This window comes from Aricia agestis, chromosome 16, assembly GCF_905147365.1.
Source record: "Aricia agestis chromosome 16, ilAriAges1.1, whole genome shotgun sequence".
Taxonomy (NCBI): domain Eukaryota; kingdom Metazoa; phylum Arthropoda; class Insecta; order Lepidoptera; family Lycaenidae; genus Aricia; species Aricia agestis.
Window position 1 is genome coordinate 4,783,312 of NC_056421.1, and position 24,940 is coordinate 4,808,251.

The 24,940-nt window shown below is 37.0% G+C and overlaps 2 protein-coding genes across 6 annotated transcripts in view; one reads left to right on the top strand and one right to left on the bottom strand.

Annotated features, from left to right (window-relative positions):
• Positions 1 to 1,681: 1,681 nt before the first annotated feature.
• Positions 1,682 to 13,625, top strand: LOC121735095 (diphthine--ammonia ligase). The gene is made up of 14 exons (XM_042125790.1): positions 1,682 to 2,051; positions 2,227 to 2,411; positions 2,496 to 2,569; positions 2,659 to 2,764; positions 3,054 to 3,223; positions 3,333 to 3,844; positions 5,405 to 5,589; positions 6,882 to 7,016; positions 7,752 to 7,913; positions 8,681 to 8,846; positions 11,685 to 11,786; positions 12,306 to 12,484; positions 12,886 to 13,031; positions 13,510 to 13,625. Exons 1-13 carry the CDS (start codon positions 1,937 to 1,939, stop codon positions 13,024 to 13,026), a joined length of 2,232 nt encoding a protein of 743 aa, XP_041981724.1. The 5' UTR covers positions 1,682 to 1,936; the 3' UTR covers positions 13,027 to 13,031; positions 13,510 to 13,625.
• A 75-nt stretch (positions 13,626 to 13,700) lies between these two features.
• Positions 13,701 to 24,940, bottom strand: part of LOC121735090 (microtubule-associated protein futsch) — a 29,820-nt gene continuing 18,580 nt past the window's right edge. For 2 of the 5 annotated variants that reach the window (XM_042125777.1, XM_042125775.1), the window contains exons 13-15: positions 22,526 to 22,817; positions 19,896 to 20,005; positions 13,701 to 15,978 (exon numbers count right to left, since the gene is read on the bottom strand). In XM_042125777.1, the coding sequence (XP_041981711.1) occupies positions 15,767 to 15,978; positions 19,896 to 20,005; positions 22,526 to 22,817 (614 nt within the window). In that variant the 3' untranslated portion in view covers positions 13,701 to 15,766. Of the gene's footprint in view, positions 15,979 to 19,895; positions 20,006 to 21,345; positions 21,422 to 22,525; positions 22,818 to 24,940 lie in introns of those variants that run through there. The other 3 variants (XM_042125776.1, XM_042125779.1, XM_042125778.1) reach the window with 3 other exon arrangements.

Consider the following 24,940-nt stretch of genomic DNA (forward strand, 5'->3'; position numbering starts at 1 on the left):
TCTATAGACCTCACGGAGCCCGAAACCTTTCCAACGAATGCAATGCCGTGGAAACGAGTTAATGCGTTCTGGAGTTATAGCGTCAGGAAGGAAAACCCGACTTATTTTTATATATTAGATTGATAATGTCATAGCTGGGCATTAACTTGTTAATCGTTAATTAACGAAGTTAACATTTTGATTAACGGATTAACTTTTAGGTTAACTTTTAAAAATATTAACGGACTGGTTAACTACCGTTAATATGCAGAAGTCCGTTAATCGTTAATCCAATGCCTACAATTTACCGCACGGCACCGCGGCGCGGCGCGAAAACAGGTTCAGACGAAACAAAAATAATACTAGATAATATACATTTTCAGGCGCATGCGAGTGAGAAGAGATTTGTTTCGTTTTATCATTTCATTACTCAGCGCCGGTGCTTATAGAGAGAGTGATTTGTTTATTGTTATTATAAATCATTTGCATGTTGACAAAGAAGAGTGCAATATAATTTGGTTAGGTAGAATACAATAATTATACAAATATTTTGTTTTGTCTCCAACCCGTTAACTTCCAAAACCTTAAACCAACAGGTTTTGTATGTACACTAACGCAATGATAATTATAAGTTACAACAAGGCCATATTACACATATTAACGGATTAACGATTAACGTTAACTTGCGTTAATTCGTCTGAAATGTAAAAGGAGATTTCCGGCCGGCAACACCGAGTGTGAACCAATCAGTGAGGCCCATTTACTGCAGGACTGCCATGCAGTCCTGCCGTGAATAGGTCTTTTAACGCTTTAACGTTTAACGAAGCTGACATTTTTTTAACGGATTAACGATTAACGAAGTTAACTATTTGATTAACGGTGCCCAGCTATGGATAATGTATTTAGTGTGACTTTTGGTTGTAAATTGTGCTGTCTTGTATGGTATAATACCATACAAGACAGCACAATTTACAACCAAAAGTCACACTAAATACATTATCCTAATGGTATTGGTGAAAAGCTGCTGGTAAGGTGGAGCTGGGCAGGGCACGTCACCCGCATGCACCCGGACAAATGGGCGCGTCTAGTTATGAAAATATGGCAACCGAAACTGGCGAAACTGGGGCAGACAGACCCAAGAAAAGGTGGCGCGACGAAATAGAGTCTAGACGCTGTAAATAAGTAGTGGCCAAAGTCTAAACACAGCAAAGGGACGCGTGGAAGGAAAGAGGAGAAGGTCTTTGCCCAGCAGCGTGACACTTGAAACGGCTAGTAATAATAATACAGTGGCAGCGCAACTGCGCAGGACCTAAATTTTATGTGGGCAAAATATATTTTGCGAGGCCCCCTGATGGTTGATGGATGATGCAAGAAGACGGATTTTGTTTAAAGATTTTTTTGATATTCGTAAATCCTAAAAAACGCGCTGTCCAAGGGGAGGAGTCCCTAGGACCGCGAGGCCGTGGGCGGTCGCCTACACCGCCCAGTGCCCACGCCTTACGCTGCTTCTGTAATAATAATAATAACACTTAACAGGCAGTTTGCCAATTACTAAACAGTGAGAAGCTGACCCTAAAGTAGTTTTTTGTTACAACACTAGTCTAGATAAAAAAAAAAATTGACATTTTCCAATCGTAAAGTGTCATTTGACATTTCAAATTTGTGATTTGTCAAACAAAATTGTCATTTTTGTATGTGTGAACGTGTGGGGTTACACATTTTATTTAAAAAATGTTAATTAAATAGATAACGAAGATGTTACATCTTGAGCTTTTCCTTATTTATTAATTGTAATTATTTAATACTCACAACCGCCAGTAATTTTTTTAGAAATGGTGCTGATATGAAAATAATAAATTGTGAAATTGGCATAACATTGTTTTTGCACGGTATTATTTTTATAAAAGTTATGTAATATACGCGATTGTGTTTAAAGTGATAAAATAATAATAACAATATGAGGACGGTAGCGTTGATAAGTGGCGGTAAGGACAGCTGCTACAATATGATGCAGTGCGTCGGCGCCGGCCACACTATAGTGGCTCTGGCCAATCTCCAACCATCAAATAAAGGTTACTTTAGTCACTAATGTAAATTTAGATTAGTCTTTAACTAGAGTGCTTTATTGTTCATTACACTTAAGTGTAACCAGTGATAAAAATAAAAGTAACAAGTGAAACAAATGTGTTGCTAATTGACATGTTTCTTTGTAAATTTATGGCCGTGTACTCGTTACGTACATTTCAGACGAGATCGACAGTTACATGTATCAAACAGTTGGGCACCAAGGCATTGAGCTGTATGCAGAGGCGATGGGCCTTCCTCTTTACAGGGAGATAATATCGGGAGAAGCGGTCGATCAGGGCCGGGACTATAAGCCGACGAGCAATGATGAAGTAGAGGATTTATACAGACTTTTGTCTCGAGTTAAAGTAAATAAATCTTTAATAAAAAGTTACTCTTATGTAAAGCTAAGCTAAAATTAAATCCTCTAAAAATATTTTTTGCATTTCCAGAATGATTTAGATGTAGAAGCAGTTTCATGTGGGGCCATATTGTCAGATTACCAAAGAGTAAGAGTGGAAAATGTGTAAGTTTTTCATATTGAAAAATGTGTTATTATGTAAAGTTGCAGGAAACATCTAACAGTCGATAAAATGATTATTTCTAATGTTTTAGATGTCAAAGGCTGGGTCTTTTATCACTTGCATATTTGTGGAGAAGGAACCAAAAAGATTTACTGCAAGAGATGATTGCTAGTGAAGTTGATGCAATCATCATAAAGGTAATTAACACTTCAACTCCCAAGAGGCCACATGTGGCCGCGAGATTGCGGATTCTTGGAAATCTATTGATTTCCAAAAAGCCGCAATCGAAGGATTCATATAAATCACTGTTTTAATAATTAGAAGCAAATTTCATAATTAATAATATATTAAACTTACTGGCTAAATGCAAATTAGCTAAAAATAGCCATTACTCAGTAATAACTCCTTAGAAAATAGTCATGACGTCGGATTTTGTTATCTGTATACGCATTAATTCAATATTTATCAGATATTCTCTTTTTTAAGGTTGCAGCACTTGGTTTAGATCCAAAAGTTCATTTAGGAATGAAATTAAAAGACATACAGCCACATCTTCTAGTCATGAATAAGAAATATGGTCTGAATGTTTGTGGGGAAGGTGGAGAATATGAGACTTTTACTCTTGATTGTCCCCTGTTCCAGAAGAAATTAGTTATGTAAGTATTAAGTTTACTACAATAATGTTTAAAAAAAGCCTTCAAGACTATCCATTAAAAAAAAATTTTTAAACAGTGTTATATTCATGAATTTCCTGTTTGTTACCAGTGATGAGAAGCAAATGATTTTACACACAGACGACCCAGTCGCGCCAGTTGGCTACCTAAACTTGAAACTGCATGTTGAACCCAAAGAAAACTTTGATGGTACAATCAAACTACCTCCAACTGTGAAAAGTTCTTTAGATTTTATAAAAGATTTAAATGATACAGTTTTTAGTGACATAAGTGATTTAGAGCATAGTGAATCTGAGCTAGATTCAATTGAGAAAATAGAAAAGGAGGAGAAATTGAAACAGAAGGATTTAAATCCTCTGCTGTCAGCAGGGAAGAAAGAGACAGATATAACCTCCGAGCTCAATATGATGGATAGCCACGACGAGGATGAGGGGGAGGACAACTTTTTTTACGATGAGATTAGTGATTTGAGCTCGATGGCGCCGGTGCTAGATCATAGGTCAATCTACAGCAACGATCATGGATGGTATTTCATCGGAGGCATCATCGGCGAAGGAGTGGACACAGCGTTGGCGACGGAGAATGCTTTAAATAAACTTATTAGTAGGTAAACTTGTTCAGGGCTTTTTATTTAGAATGCATGTTTATTTTGTTGCACGTTATCTAATACGTATGGATGCAGAGATAAACGAGGTTGACAACATTTCAGTTGTAATTAGCTAAATGATAAGAGTCATTTATTTGTACGAGGGTGTTTGCTTTTCCATTATCAGCTTTGATGATTTACGTAATATTGATATTTGGTAGCTTCTCATGTTATTATTGGCAACCACTTCGTACTTGAGGTATAAAATCATGAATGCTTATATCAAATTAGCTGCAGCCATGTGAATATTTATGTAAGTTAAACGCAATTTCTCCCACCTAATAGTAAAAGTATCAGTCTAAGGGGGGTATTACATTATCATTTATATTGGATCATTTCTATGATATGATCTCTATGATATGATAGGATCCAATATATATGATCATTTGATCATATCTGCGTATTACATTATCATATTTCATTGATCCTATTTTACGTCATATGTGGTTTCAATAGCCAATGGAGAGCGCTAACGCTGACAGGTATTGACGTCAGGGTTACTAGATCTCAGAGAATTCGATTTGTCAAAAGACATCGTCATTTTTAATATGGCTTGTTTTTTTGTTATTTTAGCAAGATTATCCAAGTATATAATTAGAAAAATAATTCCATTACATTATTTGAAACGTATTAACGAACAAGAAATTAAAAACTCTTTTTTATGTTAAATAACTGGCAACACCTATTTCTATGACCGTATTGGATCCAATCTCTCAGCAAATGTCAAAAATCTATGATCAAGGAAGAAATGAATCATATGTCTATATTACATTATCCAATATCATTGACTCAATGATCTCGGATCCAATATATATTATGATAATCTAATATCCCCCCAAGTAGTCTGAAACTGTGTCTTTTACTTAAGTATTTAGTGCCAATTTCACCATTTTACCTTACTATAATATACCGCTGACCCGATTTGAATGAAATTTTGTATGGAGATATTTTGAGTCCCAGAAAAGGACGTTTTATAGCGGCAAAATGTACGGTTTCAGCGCGATAAACGAATTTCTACGCAAACTAAGTTGCGGGCAACATCTAGTTCTAATTACATACCTACGTTGTTTATCACAAAATAAAATACTGCTGACATATTATAGAACATTATTTAGCAATCATTAGTCTTCTCAAGATTCTTTTCAAAATTGAAAATGTGGACTTTGTACTTTCAGCTTAGTAATAAAATTAATCGATTGAAAAGAAACTGAGGAATTAGCAAAAAAATTGTTAATTATCATGATATTATTAATATGCTTGTTAGTTGTTGTAATTTGATACTTAATATGTATTTTAAAGGTAGCATTAAATTGTTTTTGCACATCAATGTCATAAACTCAAAACAATGATGTCAAAAAGATTCTTATTTTCTGTCAACTGTACACATAGTTTTTTTCTTTTATAGATGCAAAAAATACTTGTCTGTTCTCAAATGTCTGTCCTCAGAACGCCTAGATATTTTCCTTATTAAAATGATCAACCCCTAAATCTACATCTACAATATTATATGATTTCAGATTTACTAGAGTCGGAAGGGCTGGTGCTACAGGATGTTTGTTCGGTCAACATTTACATGAGGGACATGGGAGAGTACACACAGCTCAATAATGTATACGTGAAGACATTTTCCTTCTCTAATCCCCCGACTCGAGTGTGTGTACAATGTCCTTTACCAAACGATGTTGGACTCATATTGGATGCTGTGAGTAAATCTTAAGCCTCTTTTATACAAGGTGTAATAAAACTAAGTTAATACTTTAGGCTGTGTATGTGTTCTTTATAATATTAAATCTGAGAGGAAATTTTACTCAACTCTACTGTTTTATATCATGCCTGAAGCCACTAAAGTCTAGATCAGGGGTCACCAAATGGCGGACCGCGGTCCGCATCCGGACCGCCGCGCCGCCGCGCCGACACATTGTGTGCGGACCGAGCATGTTCGAAGATGATCTTCGTTCATCTTAGGACTTCAACATCTCCAGGATTTAATGTCAATATCTATGGGCGCATTTTCATTAGTCGTTAACTCGTACGATATACGGCATACGGGGAGTCTATAACAACGAATGGCGCATTTTTACTGGTCGTGGCATGCGTTTCAGAAATCTTCCGCATGCGGACCCTATCGACCAGTGAAAATGCGCCGTTAAGCTTGCACCAATATTTCACTCCAATCTTCTAATTTCCGTAATTACCTTTGTTTAATAATTTTTTTATACAGTGTGTAACAAAAATAAGTGATAATACTTTAGTGTGTGTACGTGTTCCTTGTAGAGAGTTCACTGTGAAAGTAGAAGCTCTGAAAGACGAAAAATTTTTTTCACTTTTGTATGGGCAAGGGTCCGAGCGTCAGGAGTTTCCCCATACAAAAGTGAAAAAAAAAAATTTGGTCTTCCAGCGCTGTTACTTTCACAGTGAACTCTCTACAAGGAACACGTACGCATACTAAAGTATTATCACTTATTTTTGTTACACCTTGTATAAAATGTGTGGAGCGCGAAGGTCATTTCATGTTTGTTTTAAAACATGAAATGACCACGAGCGAAACTAATTGGTGACCCCTGGTCTAGATTCTAGACAATGCTTATTGCGCATATTAGGAAACTATATTTTGAGCCTGTTTTACACATTAATAGATAGTGCTTATTCAACTTTCTGATACTAATAATATTAGGATGAGGAAAACTTATTTGTTTTTTGTGTAATTGTTTGATGATAGTGTTTTGTGTAAAGTTAAAGCTGAGTCTTATGATGGTTACATTTGTGACTTGTGCTTTTAATCAACTTTCCAAACACAAAAATTTAATTATCTGACAGTTTTGGTAGTCTACATGTGTGTATATTTGTTAAGCCATAATGTCTAAACTACAGATCCAAATATTATTAATGAGATGTCAAAATATTTGTGATAATGTCACGGGTAACATATACTTTATATTTATAATATTTATAGTTGGTACATAGTTATTAACTTCTCATTGCTGCGTTTTTCAGGTGGCGTATAAACTAGACAGCAACGAGATACAAGATTGTGATAACTGTAACACTAAGGAGCGTGTCACGATGCATGTACAGGGGATCTCGCACTGGGCTCCCGCCAACATAGGACCTTATAGTCAAGCTATCAAGGTAATCCAGTACTAATATTATACAAGATGTTAGTGTAGACACCGTTACCCTTGAAACCATCAAATGGCCCCGTCAAAATGAACAACTTTTTCTATGAGAACAATGCTGGGAACTAAAAAAATCCGTCTTCATATCCATACAAATTGCTGATCCGGGCATCCATATGACAGAACACGACATTTTTTTTTTAGTTCCCAGCATTGTTCTCATAGAAAAAGTTGTTCATTTTGACAGGCTCATTTGATGGTTTCAAGGATAATGGGGTTTACACTAACACACTGTAGTTTGTCTGTTATCTCTTCACGCCCAAACCGCTGAACCGATTTTGCCGAAATTTGGCATGGAGATTTTTTGAGTCCCGAGAAAGGACATATGAAACTTTTTGACCCGAAAAAAATGTACGGTCCCCGCGCGATAAACGAATTTTGGCGCAATGGAGTTGGGCGTCATCTAGTATAGTATATTCGCGTTGAAAAGACAGTATCAGCGCAATAAGGCCTTACCTAATGAAGATGTTTACACAGCAAATAACTGTACCAGATCTGCTTGTTGTCTGGCATATTGGAAAAGTAAATGATATAGACAGCGGACCATAAAATATGCTGCGTTTACTTCTAAGAAACGCGCGAGACAAAATACTGTAGATATTATTACCGTGGTAATGACGTCATCACAACAAGTCAAGAGGTATTATGATATCTCAAGTATTAATGAGTATTTATTTTTTTGAAAAAGGTTGGCGAGGTAGTGGGCACGTGCGGGCAGATCGCGCTGGTGCCGGGCTCCATGCGGCTGGCGGAGGGCGGCACGCGGCGCCAGTGCGCGCTCGCGCTGCGCCACCTCACGCGCGTCCTGCGAGCGGTGCACCCGCGCGCACACATACGCAGCGTCGTGCAGGTACGCCGCCATCTTGTGTACAACGGCGGTCATTTTGTGTATGACGGCCGCCATCATGTCGGTTAAACGGCCGCCATGTTACATAGCGAGTTACCGACTGATTTTGACTCATACATACACGATATACGACTGATTTTGATTCATACATACAGAATTTATAGGTGGTTTTAAAGTTAATAATTCTGTATTCACAAAAAACGAGAGAATTTTTTTAAGCACAAAACATTGGTATTTACACTATAATTAACATTATTTATTTGTGGTAAATATTACCAGAGAATTATGAATAATTAATAAGATTTATAGTCAGATGGCAAACCTAAATAACTTGGTCGGGTTAAGTTAAGTCAATTTTTGCCGAATCTGTCGCCATCTGCCTTTATTTTTTTTTGAAGCGGAAATGCATTACGCATCCCCGGCGAATTGGGGACATCGGCCGGGGTATTTTTTTTTATTAAATAAGGGGTCAAACGAGCAAACGGGTCACCTGATGGTAAGTAACTACCGTCGCCCATGGACACTCGCATCATCAGAAGAGCTGCAGGTGCTTTGCCGGCCTTTAAATGGTCCGTCCGGGTATGTGGGACTCTCCGAGGAACTACCCACTAAAACCCCATGGTGCTCCACTCACCGCTTAGGCAAAGTTACGGGGTCTCCATCTGCCTAGGAATCATTTTCTCTGATAGTACTATAGAGGTATATTCTATGAGCCGACATATCTCTAGTTGCGTTGAGAACCTATTTTAACTTGAACTATATTATTCCAGAGCGTATGCTACGTGACGCGTCGCGGCGGTGCGCGGGAGGCGCGACGGGCGCTAGAGCGGCGCACGGCGGGCGCGATGGTCCAAGTTGTGTTAATACCGGCGCTGCCTCGCGCCGCCGCGCTAGAGTGGCACGCCTGGGCGCACACTGACAACGACCGGTTTGACTGTACGTATATAACTCAGCTCTGGATTTATGTATTATATAGGAAATAGGACATGGCCTATGGCCGGCATCGTCCTATGGCGCCCTGGGGGGAGCGGAGCGGCAGCGTCCTAGGATGGCGGCAGAGTTCGTACGTATAGGCGGCAAAATTAAAGTGGCCTATACTCGTCTATACTAATATTATAAAGCGGAAGAGTTTGTTTGTTTGTTTGAACGCGCTAATCTCAAGAACTACTGGTCCGATTTGAAAAATTCTTTCAGTTTTAGATAGCCCATTTATCGAGGAAGGCATAAGGAAGGCTATATTTTATCACGCTAAGACTAATAGGAGCAAAGGAATTGGAAAAAAACCGGAGGAAATTATTGGAAAGGGCTTATTTGAACATGCTAATCTCAGTAACTACTGGTCCGATTTGAAAAATTCTTTCAGTGTTAGATAGCCTATTTATCGAGGAAGGCTATAGGTTAAATTTTATCACGCTAAGACTAAAAGGAGCGTAAGCAAACGGGGGAAATTATTTGAAATGGCTGATCTCACGAACTACTGGAGCAATTTTTCTGTTATTTGGCACATATAAGAAGTAATATACGTGGGAGAGCCATGCTTCGGCACGAATGGGCCGGCTCGACCGGAGAAATACCACGTTCTCACAGAAAACCGGCGTGAAACAGCGCTTGCGCTGTGTTTCGCCGAGTGAGTGAGTTTACCGGAGGCCCAATGCCCTACCCTATTCCCTTCCCTACCCTCCCCTATTCCCTTCCCTCCCCTATTCCCTTCCCTACCCTCCCCTATTCCCATCCGTACCCTCCCCTATTCCCTTCCCTTCTCTACCCGCCCCTATTCCCTTCCCTTTCCTTCCTTACCCTCCCCTATTACCCTGTTCCCTCTTAAAAGGCCGGCAACGCACTTGCAGCTCTTCTGATGCTGCGAGTGTCCATGGGCGACGGAAGTTGCTTTCCATCAGGTGACCCATTTGCTCGTTTGCCCCCTTTATTTCATAAAAAAAAAACCACGTGAAGGATCTTTCTTGTGGAATAATTTTTCTGTGAAATATCTAATTTATGCGGGCGAAGCTCCGCGGAACGTCTAGTAAAAATTATAAATCCGGCCTTGTGAATAACTTAATAATAATAAACAATAATAATAAACATTTATTCAACACATACACATTACACCACATTACAACGGACATTTGGTTCACATGACACAAGTAAGTAGTTATAAAAAAAAGAAGTAAAGAAAAAAAAGTACAAAAAACATAAAATTACAGCAACATAAAAGTAAAAACATAAAAAAAACATAAGTACAAAAAAAAAAAACAATGTAAAGTGATGAAGTTTACAATTATAAAAAATAGCACATTCAATGCGGTGCAATGCGAATGCCGCCGAAAAGGACCTCACTCAGGTGATGATCGCGGCATAGTTTACCTACACCGCGATCCCTGGTATTCTGTGAGGCCTTGCTAGTTGACAAATCGCTCGACAGATGTACACTGGCGTCAGTACAAACTAATCAGGAAGAATACAAATTATAAATATATACAGGGTGTAACAAAAACAAGTGATAATACTTTAGGGTGTATACGTGTTCCTTGTAGAGAGTTCACTGTGAAAGTAGCAGCGCTGAAAGACCAAAATTTTTTTTCACTTTTGTATGGGGAAACTCGTGACACTCGGGCCCTTGCCCATACAAAAGTGAAAAAAAATGTTCGTCTTTCAGAGCTGCTACTTTCACAGTGAACTCTCTACAAGGAACACGTCCACACCCTAAAGTATTATCACTTGTTTTTGTTACACCCTGTATAATATACATATGATATTATTCATTATAATATGGTCGGAACTCGGAAGTAAATAAAATAAATATTAATTACATAATAATTTATTATACTGGCAAATTACAACAGTATCTAAGCAATAAAAATCAAAATATAACTTTATACGAATGATTAATTAATATTATGTATATACCCCTACACCTGAGTTTCACGCCACAACTGCAACATGACGTCACAAATCGTAATAATTATTATAATCGCTCAAAACAGCTGTTACTGGCTTCTTCAACTTCGCAAAACATTAACGCTAGACATACTGTGTTCAAAAATTTGGTGTGGTCGGACACAGTTTAGATAAGAATGTGATCCTTTTTGATATTCTAAGCTATCCATCCAGCAAGCAAAACTTACCCATGCCAATTTGTGTAAGTTACTAAAATGTGTGAGCCTAAAGTTTACTTGGTCGGCAAGATTATACATTCGGTCAGCAGAGAAAACATTTCAGTATTTTATTTCATTTCATTATTAATTTATTTATTAAGGCCTACTTACCACGGATACCGAAGCGGGGGGACGGAGGGGCGCAGCCCCCCCGAAAGGGGGGCTCGGGGGGCGCACCCCCCCGCCAAAATAAAAACAAACACAATCCAGAAAGTCCAAAAGTAGGTTAGGTTAGAACTTAGACCACAACACAGAGGGAGCCGAGCGAGCGAAGCGAGCGTGCTGCAGCAGCAGCCGGCGACCGTCATAAAACAAAAGATAAATCCAGAATTTTTTGCTTATTCTCTGAGTGCTTACCAAAATTTAATGAAGGCCACTCATTGCAGCATTGTTTTATTTTGCAATCATGGTCACCCTATAACTTACCTAGGACTACGATGCGGCTAAACGTGGGCCACCTTATTGAAGAACGTATCGCAATTACAATCCGGCTAAACGTCGACACGCCGCATTACAAAACAGCGCCGTTTTTTAAAACATATTATTTTTATACAATGTGCCTGCGACATATATAATGATACTATAATAGTAAACCCTTAAATTCAAAAAATTGATACAGATGAGGAAACCGGTTGCAGCGTGGGCGAGTACAAAGTGGCTATAACGCGGCGGTGGAACTACGACAACACCGTCGCCGCCATCGTCTGTAATGTCTCCACAGGTATGTGTTGTTTTATTTTTATTTTACAATCAGCGGGCCCGACGGACGTTATCTCATTATATCCATGAAGTTTAAATTGTTAAAAGCGGTAAAATTATGTCATTTGAAATTATAGGGATAGCGACGAGGTCAGAGTTTGGCCGATGTTATCTAATTTTAAAGGCTCATAACCAACCTTTATAAAAAAAAAAAACTGTTAATCTTTGACCTTGGCAACATCGCGTCGTTAATAGGGTTGTTAGTGACTGTTACCAAGGTAGGGTGTTATAAGTTTGACGTGTTTGTATGTCTGTGCTTGTGTGTTTGTCCGTGGCACCGTAGCATCTAAACGGGTGGACCTATTTTTGATCTAATTTTTTGTTTTAAAGCTGACATTATCGAGAGTGTTCATAGCTAAAGTTCGTCATAATCAGCCTGTGTTCATTGCTGAAAAAAATCTATGAAAAATGGATTTATCTGCTTAAAATTTTTGAATCGTTGTTTTTTACTTTTTTAATTTAACATTATTCATATTATAAGGTTCATCTCCATCGTCGTGGAGCGCGGGCTTCGCGGACGCGGAGGCGCGGCGGCGTCACGCGGCGCTGGTGGGCGCGATGACGGCGGAGCAGCTGCGCGCAGTGCTGACGTACGCGCTCGCCAAGCTGCGGAGCGACCGCAGCCCGCCGCCCGCCGTGTGCTTGCGGGTCTTCTACCAGGTGGGCAGTACTTTGATGAACATGAACTCCTTTTATTTACGGCAAATAATCGGTTTTTGCAATATTCTGCCAGTGTAAAGTAAGTAATTAAATAAAAATTTACGAAATGAAAAAAAAAAACATTACAACTTTTTAAATTTAAATTCGTACTTCAATTTTAAATGCGAAAGTAATAATAATAAAACATCTTTACTAAACATACAAGGACAGAGCACAGCCAGAGCTTATAACATAGAAGAATAACAACAAATTGACATGACTGTCTGCTTTAACCATTGAACCAATTTGAATAAAATTTGGTATAGAATAACCTTGAGTCTCGGATACATTATGTACTTTAATCCCCAGAAAATGTATGCGATAAAGTAAATTCTATTTTTGATAACTTTTTTAAATTGTAGGCGGGCTGCGTGCGCGCACGCTGGGACGAGGTGCAGCTGGGCGAGGCGGGCGCGCGCGTGTCGCTCACTGCGGTGCCGGTGCTGGCGCTGCACAACGCGTACACCTTTCTGAGCATCGGCGGGCTGCGGCTAGACGAGTGATACCGGTACGTGTGGACGTGTGTGCATGTGTATAGTGTGTTTATAACTGTGTGTATGTGTGTGCTCGCATACATGTTACAACACACATATTGTAGGCGTGTGCGTATGGTATACGTTAAAATAATGTATACCACATTTTTTACATAAAATTAGGGTCACGTGATGGAAAGCCCAATGCCCATGGACACTCACAACATCAGAAGAATTGCATGTGCGTTGTCAGCCTTTAAAAACGTCACCCACTTATAATAATACTAATACTAATAATAATACTAATAATAATACTAATAATAATACTAATAATAACCCACCATTATAACAAGGTTGTAGTTATAACTTATAATAATTAGCAAATGTATAATTGAATAAAGAGAACACAAATTTAAATTTTATAAAACATTTAAATAGTGCTCGCCGTTTATTATGTAGTGTGATGTCCTGAGTTCTGGATAATATTAAACAAAGATTATTTTTCTCTTTCAGGCTTCAGCGAGTAAACTGTGGGTACACATGCTTTGTTGCCGTTTCAATATTTGCTGAATATTTTAAATGTTTATATAAATTTTGTTAATTATGCTGAGTTTACATATTATATTAAGTCAAATATTATAAATTATTTTTATTGCAAACGCTGGTTTAATTTATACAGTGCGGCGACGTAAATCAAACACATATCAAATTAATTTTACTTTATTTTTTTACAAAATTGACCGAACAGTGCGAGATTTCTAGAACGTTTACACTTGCATTAAGTAGACATAAAGTTATAATTATTTCTCTTATAAGTAAGTCTTAATATTTCACCTGTGTCAATAAAGCAATACCAATTTGTTGCGTCTCAAGTACACCGAACCGTACATCATAAAAAAGATACTCGATATCATGAAATCATAACGGACATTTTTGAATCTTACAATGTAATGTCACTACGTAAATTATGATTAATAATAATAAAGAAAGCATAATTATAAACTAAACTACATTATACTTATTGATGTTACTGATATACTCTAATACAAGTTATAATACACAATATATTGGGGACAATTGCACACGAGGTGTGAGAAGACATGCGCGGGGAATAAGTACAGAAAATTGCGCGGGGCTGGGGCCAAAACGTATACAGGGAGAGCATGAGTTCCTGTAGACATTATCGTAAAGTTATCGAAAATTATTTGTGGGAAAATATTGACAGTTTCCATATATTTAAAATTCGATAATGTTACGATTAGCTGTCTCCATGAATTCACGCTCACTTTTCTTAGACGGCCCGAGTTAGTAAACACTTAACCAGTACGTATATTTACGACCATTGCCAACTGTTAGTGTTTTAATCACCCCAGAAATAAATTCTAATTCGTGTGCATAAATAATTTTTATTATAAAATAAAAATACTCTGATTAAAATAATTTGTGTGAAATAGGCGTTTTTATTTCTGTGGTGATAAGTAAATAAATAAGTTATAGAAGTCTATGTTTTGTACTATGAAATATAAAACATAGTGCTAGCTAATAATGATAATAAGAAAAGAATAACTTTATATGGCTACCCCATACCTCAAAATTACAAACTAGCACTCTGCCTTAAGTAAGTTTAACCAAATTGTCACTCGAAGGAGTTGCTTGATTTTACTCAAATATAAAATTAAACTAAAATCTAACATCCTTAAAGTAATAATTATTAGGGATAACGATTTTTATATTGTGGTTAAATAAAATCATTTAAGATAACTGAGTTTAAAGTACATTACATTTTTTGTATTAAGTTTTTAATCGGGTATATCATTGTATACAGTTGTATCCATATAATCATATAACTAAAATAAATACCTTATAAAAACAATACTTCTTATGAATAAAGTCTATCAAAAAAAGAACAAAATGCGCTATGTCTTCCATTTATAGATTCTTTTGATAAAAAGTGATAACCGGATTCTTCAAAACGAAAAATGCAGTAAAAGGCAGGTTTTATAATATACATTTTATTTATAAGATTTAAGAAATAATTTGTAAAGAAACAATGTATACTCAAATGAGACACTTCCCTCTAAACGATTCACACACAAATTATTAACAATACGGATCAGTAAAAATTGAAAAACTCCTCTCAACAAAACAACAGCATAATATTCAATCTCTTTTATTCTATAATCGTTTAACATAAATAATCATAGAGTCGCATACATGATCTGTCTCGCAGTTAATTTAAAAAAAGATTAATATTAAAAATAGTATGATTGCCCAGCTACCCATATAGTGAAGTTAGTATTAAATTACTGTACAGTTCTGTTAGCGAATCGATCACTACGGCTATATAACTCGGCGCTCCTACCGACCGCGCGTCCGTCACACAGTTCTCATCGCTTCTACCGCACCACGCATACTCTAGTATACCCTCGTACATACCCTTACAGCTACTCGTTATATTAATCAGATTTATGTAACAGTTTACCTTAATCGAAGCGAAAGTCTCGTAACAACTATAATACACGGGGAACCCTGGCGGGACTCGCAACACTCACTAACACTGCACTGGGGTCTAACACTGCGGCAACAGTACCTAACAGAGTCAGCAGCATTCCGCGTCACACTTCACATGCGCGCTCCAAGGTCACATTACCATAAAGTAAGTCAGGCGTTGTGCTTTTTAATATTCGTGAGGTTCCCCCCCTCAACTTGTGGCTGTGACCGCGCTTCACTATTACACTTGCACTGGGTTCTGACACGACACATTTTTCTATCAATCGTCGTCTTGCGCGTCCGCCTGCTGCCGGCTCTGGAGGTACTGACGGTGCGCGTACTTGTTGAAGCGTCGTTTCGCCATGAACAGAGTCGCGATGGTGCGCGGCGCGAGACGCACGGCCGCGGCGCGCGACGTTATCCCGCCGCGCCGGCACTCGCCGCAAGTGTAGTCCAACACCTTGAGTTGCGACACCGTCTGCCTAACGCATTCTGTAATACAAACACACGTTAAAGTGACTTTCCGATCTTTTACGCGGCTAGCCGCGACCGACTAGAAATGAATTAAAATGCCACTTTATGACATAGACTATAGGTATAATTTTCTACAGACATGTGTGTGGTGACCCATGCTGCCACCGCTTGTGGCGTAAAACCTGGTGTAGATTAAAATCAAACCTATAGCCTATGTCATAAAGTGGCATTTTATTTTATATATTGTCAGTCGCGGCCGCTCGCGGCAAAGATCGGAAAGTTTCCTTATGGGAGATCGCAGACGGCACACTTTTTGTGTGATCGAGTCTGCGGCGCAATACATCCTGCATGGACGCGCCATGCCGACTGTATGTGCGCCGCAGACTCGATCACACAAAAAGTGTGGCGTCTGCGATCTCCCTAAGTTAGTAACTGACCCAGTTCTCATTAAAAGTGAATAAGCCAGTGCCATCTGACGCCAATATTGTCAAATCTACCTGCCACAATACTGCTAAAGTCACTTTCTTTGCAATGTGATGAGGCGATGCAGAGATGCATTTTACCTAAATGAACCATCCGAAATTGAACGTATTGAAAGTCTAGCCGCTGTGTTGGGCTGTTCCAATTTTGAATGGCTCATTTATAACTGCATTGCAATTTTCATCGTGTTGTTACACTGCTGTGCTGCCGAGTGTGAATTGACAATATTGACGACAGATGGTACTGGATTATTCATTATGTAGGACTTTAGGAACACACCCTAAAGTTTAAACCCTATTGCCTTTTTTAAAAAACCGTCGAGCTATACCTCAAATAGGTTACAATTATTCGTTAAATATCATGCCATCTATAATAAACAACATACTGTTTAACCTGCGGTTAACTCTAACCCTAATCGGCTCAAATAAACAAACAATGAGGGTTTTCTATGTTCAGGAATCGGTAATCATCGAAAGCTGTCAACACTATCTAGATATCTCTTGAATCTAAGTATATCTAAGATATAACTCTAAGGGCCTGTTTCACCACTTCATGATAAAGTGCCGGATAGGCAATCCACAACTTATCTGACAGATACTCCATCTGTCAAAAAAGTTGTGGACAGCTTATCCGGCACTTATCAGGAAGTGCTGAAACAGGCACTTACTGTCACCAGACGGCGATTCAAGTGCATCAGGTCCAGCCTGTTGCTCGATTCCATGACCTTGAAAACCTTCATTTATTCTTACTGTACTTCTAAAGCTAAAAACTTAAGGCAATAGGGCACTGTCGAAGAAAAAATCCACGGCAGTCAGGTAAAACACACACTACAGATACACAGGCTAAAATATAATATAAACATCTCCACTCGAATAAACTACAACACATTTAAGCGTACCTGAATAGGTATCATGCAACGAAATATAAGTTATAATTGTACTAAATAATTATTATTTATTTAGTAATAAATCATTCCGTTGATGTTGCACAATATAACATCAAAAACATACTCTCACGCTATAATTTTATAATATAATATTTATGTCTTTCAGAAAACATTATTATTTATTTATTATATTAATTTATGTGGCTCTTTGACACAACAGTACCAATAACATAAGAAACACTCCTTTAACAAATAAGTATGTAACTAAGGCCGGTATAAATAGTCACTACTCAAGATGCATCTCGGTCTCAAGACACGGTTCAGGCTCTGTGATTGGTTGGCTGTCAAAATTTGGACCGATCACAGAGCCGAACCGCGTCTTGAGACCGGATCGCATCTTAAGTACTGACTATTTATACCGGCCTAAAAGCTATTATTCCTTTCCTTAGCTTCAGCCTATTATGCGTTTTGGCAACAAAATAGATATAACATGCTTTTTTCATAATAATAAAAATCTGAAGGCATCAGAGGTCTAACATGTAGCTTTACACTTATAGTCGTATTTTTGCTAACATGTCTTACACATGGTTTCTAATAAGATGGAAATAGATATTTTAAGAGAAATGAAAAGCATGATACAAGGTTGGTTAAATATAAATAGTGTTAATATTTTGAATCGTAAGGAAGTAATCTATACTAGGAAAAAAAACTTATATAACAAATAGCTGTTACCCGCTACTTCGTCCGCGTCAACAAAATGTAAAATACATAGGTAAAAAATAAAAAAGTAAAAATATGTCCTACTCTTTTTTGGAAGTCAGTTAAAAAGTAGCCTAAGTTACTCCTTATTACATCAGCTATCTGCCAATAAAAGTCCCGTCAAATCGGTCCAGCCATTTCGGAGATTAGCCGGAACAAACAGACAGACATACAGACAGACAAAAATTCTAAAAATTGTTATTTTGGTGTAAGTACCTAAATATTCATATGCATGTAGTAAAAAACGGTTATTTTAATATTACAAACAGACACTCCAATTTATTTATATGTATAGATAAGGTTTGCTGTCTTTTTCTAATGCCTTGGAGTAGAAAAAGAAAATAGGGGTCTCTTATAGTTAACCAACCAATAGTGTAATTGAAAGGCGAATACAGCATGACTGGTGAAACATCGTCAATACTTAAGTAGAGTACTTGGTACTCGATTCTCATTATAGCCTAGGATCCCACCATAGAAGGACCTTCACCGAGCTGGTTAATGGATGAAAAGTATTTTATATATAATTACGTATGTCAATAAATTTATTGCAAGTGGGTTGCTTAAAAAATTTCAGTCCAGAATAAAAAAATTAAAAAAAACAAAAAAATATTTTTACATTTCTCTGGTTTGGTTGATAGACAAATTCCATACCAGTCGAAAGTATGAAGCCCGTAGAATATGCATTAAGCATTAACCAGACCGATACAAGTATCGATTTACCTGCCTACCCAAGAGTTGTGACGGGAAAGAAATAAACAACCAAACGTTTTCATATTCTCCATACTTTCGATTGGTACGGAAAATGTCTATTAAACAATTTAGGCAACCCACTTGCATTAATCTATTAACCAGCTCGGTGAAGGTCTTTCTATGGTGTGATTCTAGGCCATTATAATTATGTAATAAAAAATGAATCATGGACACTTAGTAAATTACTATGCGGCCGGCGCGGCGGCGTGCGCCCCGCGCCGCGCGCGGTGTCCATGCGTTGGGTAAATAATTATTTAACTTTAAGCTACATTTACTCAGTGATCAATAGATATTTTTTTATATTAAGTAATTGTTTTCAACTAATATAATAGCCAAATATCACGTCCTCGAGTATTGAACATGTCTCACCAGTCATGCTGTATAATATTAAGGCAAAGCGCAATTGATAAATAAGCACTTCACTTTATGTGATGTATTTTTTATTGTATTCATAATATATCTATACTTTGGCGTTATTTTATTATTTTCAGTTTTAGCAAAAATACATCACACAACCAGGTTGTTAAGCAGTGAATTATGAACCATGCAGTGAAATGAAATGTGCAGTACAACTATGATTGCAAACTACAATAAAACCATTTTGCTTAGGGTCATCTTTGGTTTAATAAAAGGTAAATAGCAAAATATAAAAAAAGTTTCGAAAAAAAGCAAAATAGGCCTTACTGTAACTATACTAATAACAGGTAACAATATGAGGCCAAACTTTTAGATTTAGGAAATAATGTGGAAATATTAGTTTATTAAAATTATCTAAAAATTATTTATTTGTTTTTAGAAAAATAATGAATGTTAAATATTAGTATTAACTAGTGATGCAAGTCAAGTTTGCATTTTTTGTATCCTTTATTTTACAACGACAAAACCAGGCATTTATTAAAAATACTTGTGCCACTTTTCTGTTGTTAAAAAACACAATGTCATTAAAAAACTAGACTCGCATCACAGATTAAAAATGAATGTTGTGCGACGTTTGGTCCGATATCGATACCCGGTCTACGGTTAGTGGGATGTCGCTAATACCGCACGCCTAGTGACGTACCTTGATGTAGTTGCCTATCGCAGAGTTTACAAATGACGAGTTGCATTGTCCCCTTCGGGCCGATGAAGGAGCGGTCGCACAGGGGGCAGTAGCGACCGATGCGATACGCCCTACGTACGCACACACACACACCGACCCACACGAGCGCACAACCACCGGAACAGAAACACGACATTAGTGGCCACGACTGAAGTGACAACAACTGTTGCGGCCACGACACAAGTGACTCCAGCTGTGGTCGCCATAGAAGTGATCACTGCTTAGTGACATTAGTGACACGACTGAAGTGACAAGTGGCAGCTACTGTTTTAGCCACAGACGGTCCCAGCCAGTAGTGGCAACAACGGGAGTAGTCACGTTAGAAGTGATCACTGCTTGACCATGACGGATGTGGCCACGACTGATGTGTTACTTTTGTTGTGGCCACAACGGGAGGAGTCACTTTAGAAGTGATCACTACTTGAAATGAGACCATGGCATCAGCGATTACATAAGTAGTAGTAGTAGTAATCAACCATGAATAATTATTATTATAGTGGCCAAATGATCATAGTAGTGACCACGACACAACGACACCACTGTTCGATGCTTTGTTACTTCCCCAGGCTCACTTATAAATTTTTCTAGCATAATTTGTAACATAAAAACTGCATTCGTCCGAACAAGAGTGCACATTTCTTTCAACTTAATATTTTTATGGTAATTTTTATAAGAAATATAAATGTTCCGACTTCCGTTCGATCGAACGCAGATGTTGTTAAATTGTTAAAGAGAATTTAGTTTCTACAAGATTTTAGAAAACTCGAGGGAAGTGTTAAGCATAATAAAACAAAATACAACAAAAGTAAACAGCGAGCCAGAAAACAGAAAAGTAACAAAGTATACAGTTAGTGAGTATATGATATAAAACCCATTAGTAAAAAATAATGAAATGTTAGAAACTTCAAAATGGAATGGTGAAAAAAAAAATGTGGTTCATTATGGCTTGAGTTGACAAAAGTTTTTAAGCTAAAAAATTAAGATTTTAAAAATATCACCAAAATTATTTGTACAAAGTTGCCATCAACCGATAAAAAAGTTTGTCATCACAACATCTTCGTTGCAATGACAAACTTATTATGATTAAAATTTACATTAAAATTGTGAAGCATGCGAAAAATTTATAAATTCTACTAAAGAATAACTTTAAACATTTACAGATATTTGGTGATTCGTTAGTAGAATAAGATTAGCAAGGGAGTGCTGTCGCTTCGGGGTCCAAAGTAATGCGGGGTCCAAAATGCTGATACCAGAAAAGCGAATGTAACAGTGGACAGAATGTGTTAGTCAACATTGAACACGCATGAAATGACGTGACTTACAATGTTCTACCAAGACCAGTTAACAAAATTACACATAGATTAAAAAAAAAACTTTGGAACTTTTAAAGAAAACTTTTGTACTTTTTCGGCAGTGTCCCTCGCTACAATCCTTCGTCGACTATTGGACTACGGATTCGCTTTTTGCTGTAGCGCCTCTTGGTTTTACTTGAAAAGATAATATCCAGTGACATTATACGGTATTGTTTTTAATCGTTGTCACAACATTATTATTGACCCTATTTAAGGAAAAAATTCTAGGAAAACCATAACCACATTGTATTGGATGTATTAACACAAGTGCAATATATGAGGTGTGGCAAAATCAAATAACAATATTCTGGACATATTTTTATCAAATGCTTTTGTAAAGATATCAGAAAAAGAAAGTTCTTACTCCAAATAAAAGCATTTCATGTGAGCCTTTCTGCAAAACGCATAATTGCACATATTTTTTTTAAATAATATGATAATAATAACTCTTCTGCCTCGACAACTATACAATAATATACATAATCAATAGATTATTTATTAATTGGTTTTACCACACTCCATATTTATTTTATTTTATTACATAAGTGGTTGTAGTTCCTACACAAAAAAGTATTTACAAAAACCTAAGTCACAAAGGTCTAGAAGGTGAAATATACTTAAAAACAACAATTTCAACTGTCGCATTAATTCAAATTTAATATTAAAACCGGTCATAGATATTTTGCTACATTTCTAATTTATGGATAAAACTTTACACTAATTTAATTAATACCAAACATAGCTAGCCTGATTCTAAATTTGTATTTTAAGTCAATAAAATATCTGAGATACAATGTAAGTATTTTTAATACAGGCTAAATAAGTTTGTTTTTCTACATAATATTATGACCCTTCAAAATCAACTCCATATACTTTGGACAAATTTCATAATTTAGTTTTAAAAAGTTTATGGAAACAATGTCTTACTTGCTACTAATAAAAAATCTGACTACTTACATAATAAAAATTAATCTTGTCTGTCAATTTACTTCTCAAATTTTTATAAAAGCACAGAACTATAAAAAGTTATTTCAATTCGTAAGGGGGGTGATATAATAAACTAGCGGCCTAGCCGTTCAATCAATATAAAAAAATTGACTCGATAATTTCAAACACACTATTATTTTAATTGCAACCCCCTCTTTACATGACAAAAGTCAACTCGAAAAGTAAATGGAGTTCATATCGAAAGTCCCACCTAACTACTGGGCGTTTGCGTACGCATTTGCGTATACGTACCTTGCGCACGGCGTACAGAGCGAGTGCGAGTACACTTTGTGTCCGCCGGGGCCCCGTCGGGTTTGGTGGTGCCAGCGCGGCTCATCGTTGCCAGATGTGCTCGTGCCAGCGATGGGCGTAGTCGTGCCAGCGCCGGGCGTGCTCGTGCCGGCGCCGGGCGTGCTCGTGCCAGCACCGGGTGTGCTCGTGCCAGCACCGGGTGTGCTCATGCCAGCGTCGTCCGCACCTAGACCAGCCGGCGAACGCGCACCGCACGATTTACAAACCGAACAGTCTACGCAGTGCCACCGCCCTGTAAAACACATGTTCTAGAGATACCAGTCATTATATTAATATGTAACATTACTGGGTGTATCTAAGTTAATTAGTAATTACGAATCACGATAGATTATAGTAGGGGAGGTGATGCTATTTTTTGCAAAGTAATTTCATACCGACTAAATTTTTGTCCAGTAGTAGATTAATATTTAATAATCAACATAATGAGCGCACCCGTGGTGGGTTTTACACGTCGCGTAGACGACATTTCCACTTAAAAACATTCAGCTGACTGCGATTTTCGTTTGAATTAACCATAAAATTGTCGGCAAAAGCAATTTTATTCGGTAAGTAATTAATTCGATACTCAATATTTGTGAGGAACAACTATATAGATTTTACTTATAAACCGCCATTTGTTGTTACATACTAAAACTAAAATAACACATATCGAACCTGTCTATAATCTAGATAATATGAACCTTTATTGGGTGCTAATAGAATCTTTATAATGTCAATACAATATGTATTCCCAACAACAACTTTGAGATACTCTCAATTTTTATACCACCCATACTGAAGTCGCCGACGAACAAAACTCTTATGTATTAATAGATTATAGAATACTATTCCTATTATTGTTACGATTTTCGCTCGGTATGAAATGACTTTTCAAAAAGAGCACCACCTCCACCCCCTACTATTAGAGACTATGGTCTCACTGACGCCACTATTTTGAGGAGTACTGAGGATACACAGTGAGTCTTGGTTGACTTAATGGATTGACGTGTCGTTTTGTTTTTCTTGTGTTTGAATGATTTAATGAATAAAATTAACATTATTGTGCAAGGGCGTCGCCAGCCGATGGCGCAGGGTAGGGGCAAGTTGACTTTACCTACTACAATTCATACTTTTCTCATTCTCTATGAATGAGAAAAGTAGGTATGAATAGGGATGATGACAAGGTCAAAGACGAGCGAATTTTGTTAATAAAATAAAGAAATCACGGTAAAAAATATAAGTGTTCCCAAAATTTCAGCTTCATAGCATTTATATTTTTTTTGTTATGTTATCAAAGTTGAAAAAAAATTCAAGTAGAATTTTTTTTTAAATTAAATTTCTTAATATTTTTATACAATTCGATAACTTATGCAATTTAAAGCAACTTTTGTTATGAAACCACTTTCATAAACGCAATATTTAATATACCTGTCGAACAAAGTTGTCTCCTGATGCATACAAACTACGAAAGACTGACGTCATACTTTCGTAGCACTTTGTATGGAGCGTTTCGGGCAGGTCTTTTTTATGAGATATTTGAATTGTCATATCTTGGTAAATTTATCAGAGTCATTCTTTCAACGATGTTTCTATTTTTTAAGTGTCTTTCAATTACCGATAAGAAAAAAAAATAGTCCTCATGCCTATTGTAAAGTAGACAGCACATGAAGCTTTTTACTTGTACTACGAGCCTTACATCTATAACGATTGTAAATACAGTATCTTAGTACTATATACATAATATAATAATGGATGCTGTTAAGCATTGGTGTGTCATCCCACATCGGACTAGTTTTGAGTAATCGGCGTTGTTTTTTTTGGATAATCTTTATTATCTGCTTATTTTTAACAAAAAAATGTTATTTTGCGGTATAATTTTTTTTTGTTGAAATGCGTAGATTATGATTATGAAAAAAGAAATTTATTTTACATTCGGTTTTAAGAGAAAAAGTATAAAAATGGTTAATGCTATATTGCTATAGGGCTTTTTACATATAACATTAATGTCCTATTGTATAAAATTACCTCGTCACGCCCACACTTTGAGTCCCTGAAAAGGACATATGATCCTTTTTATTCCGAAAAAATGTACGGTTCCCAGGCATTCAATAAAAATGATTTCTGCTTATACCGCTACATGGATTTCAATTATATTTGGTATGTAGTTACGTTATGTGTCGGGAAAGGACATAGGATACTTTACATACGGGAAAAAGGTACGGTACCCGTATGATAACCAAAAATGATTTGCGCCTAAGCTGCTGAACCGATTTTGATGAAAATTGTTGTGCACATACTTTGACTCTCGTGAAAGGACATAAGATAATTATTGTCTTCAAAAATGTACGGTTACCGCGTTATAAAGTTTCCTATTTT

What these genes read in the sequence shown, in the direction of transcription:
- LOC121735095 (XM_042125790.1), top strand. Translation starts at nt 1,937, where the DNA reads ATGAGGACGGTAGCGTTGATAAGTGGCGGTAAGGACAGCTGCTACAAT. An exon ending in TTGATGCAATCATCATAAAG is followed by an intron (nt 2,765 to 3,053) that starts GTAATTAACACT and finishes CTCTTTTTTAAG; the next exon opens with GTTGCAGCACTTGGTTTAGA. An exon ending in GCTTGCGGGTCTTCTACCAG is followed by an intron (nt 12,485 to 12,885) that starts GTGGGCAGTACT and finishes TTTAAATTGTAG; the next exon opens with GCGGGCTGCGTGCGCGCACG.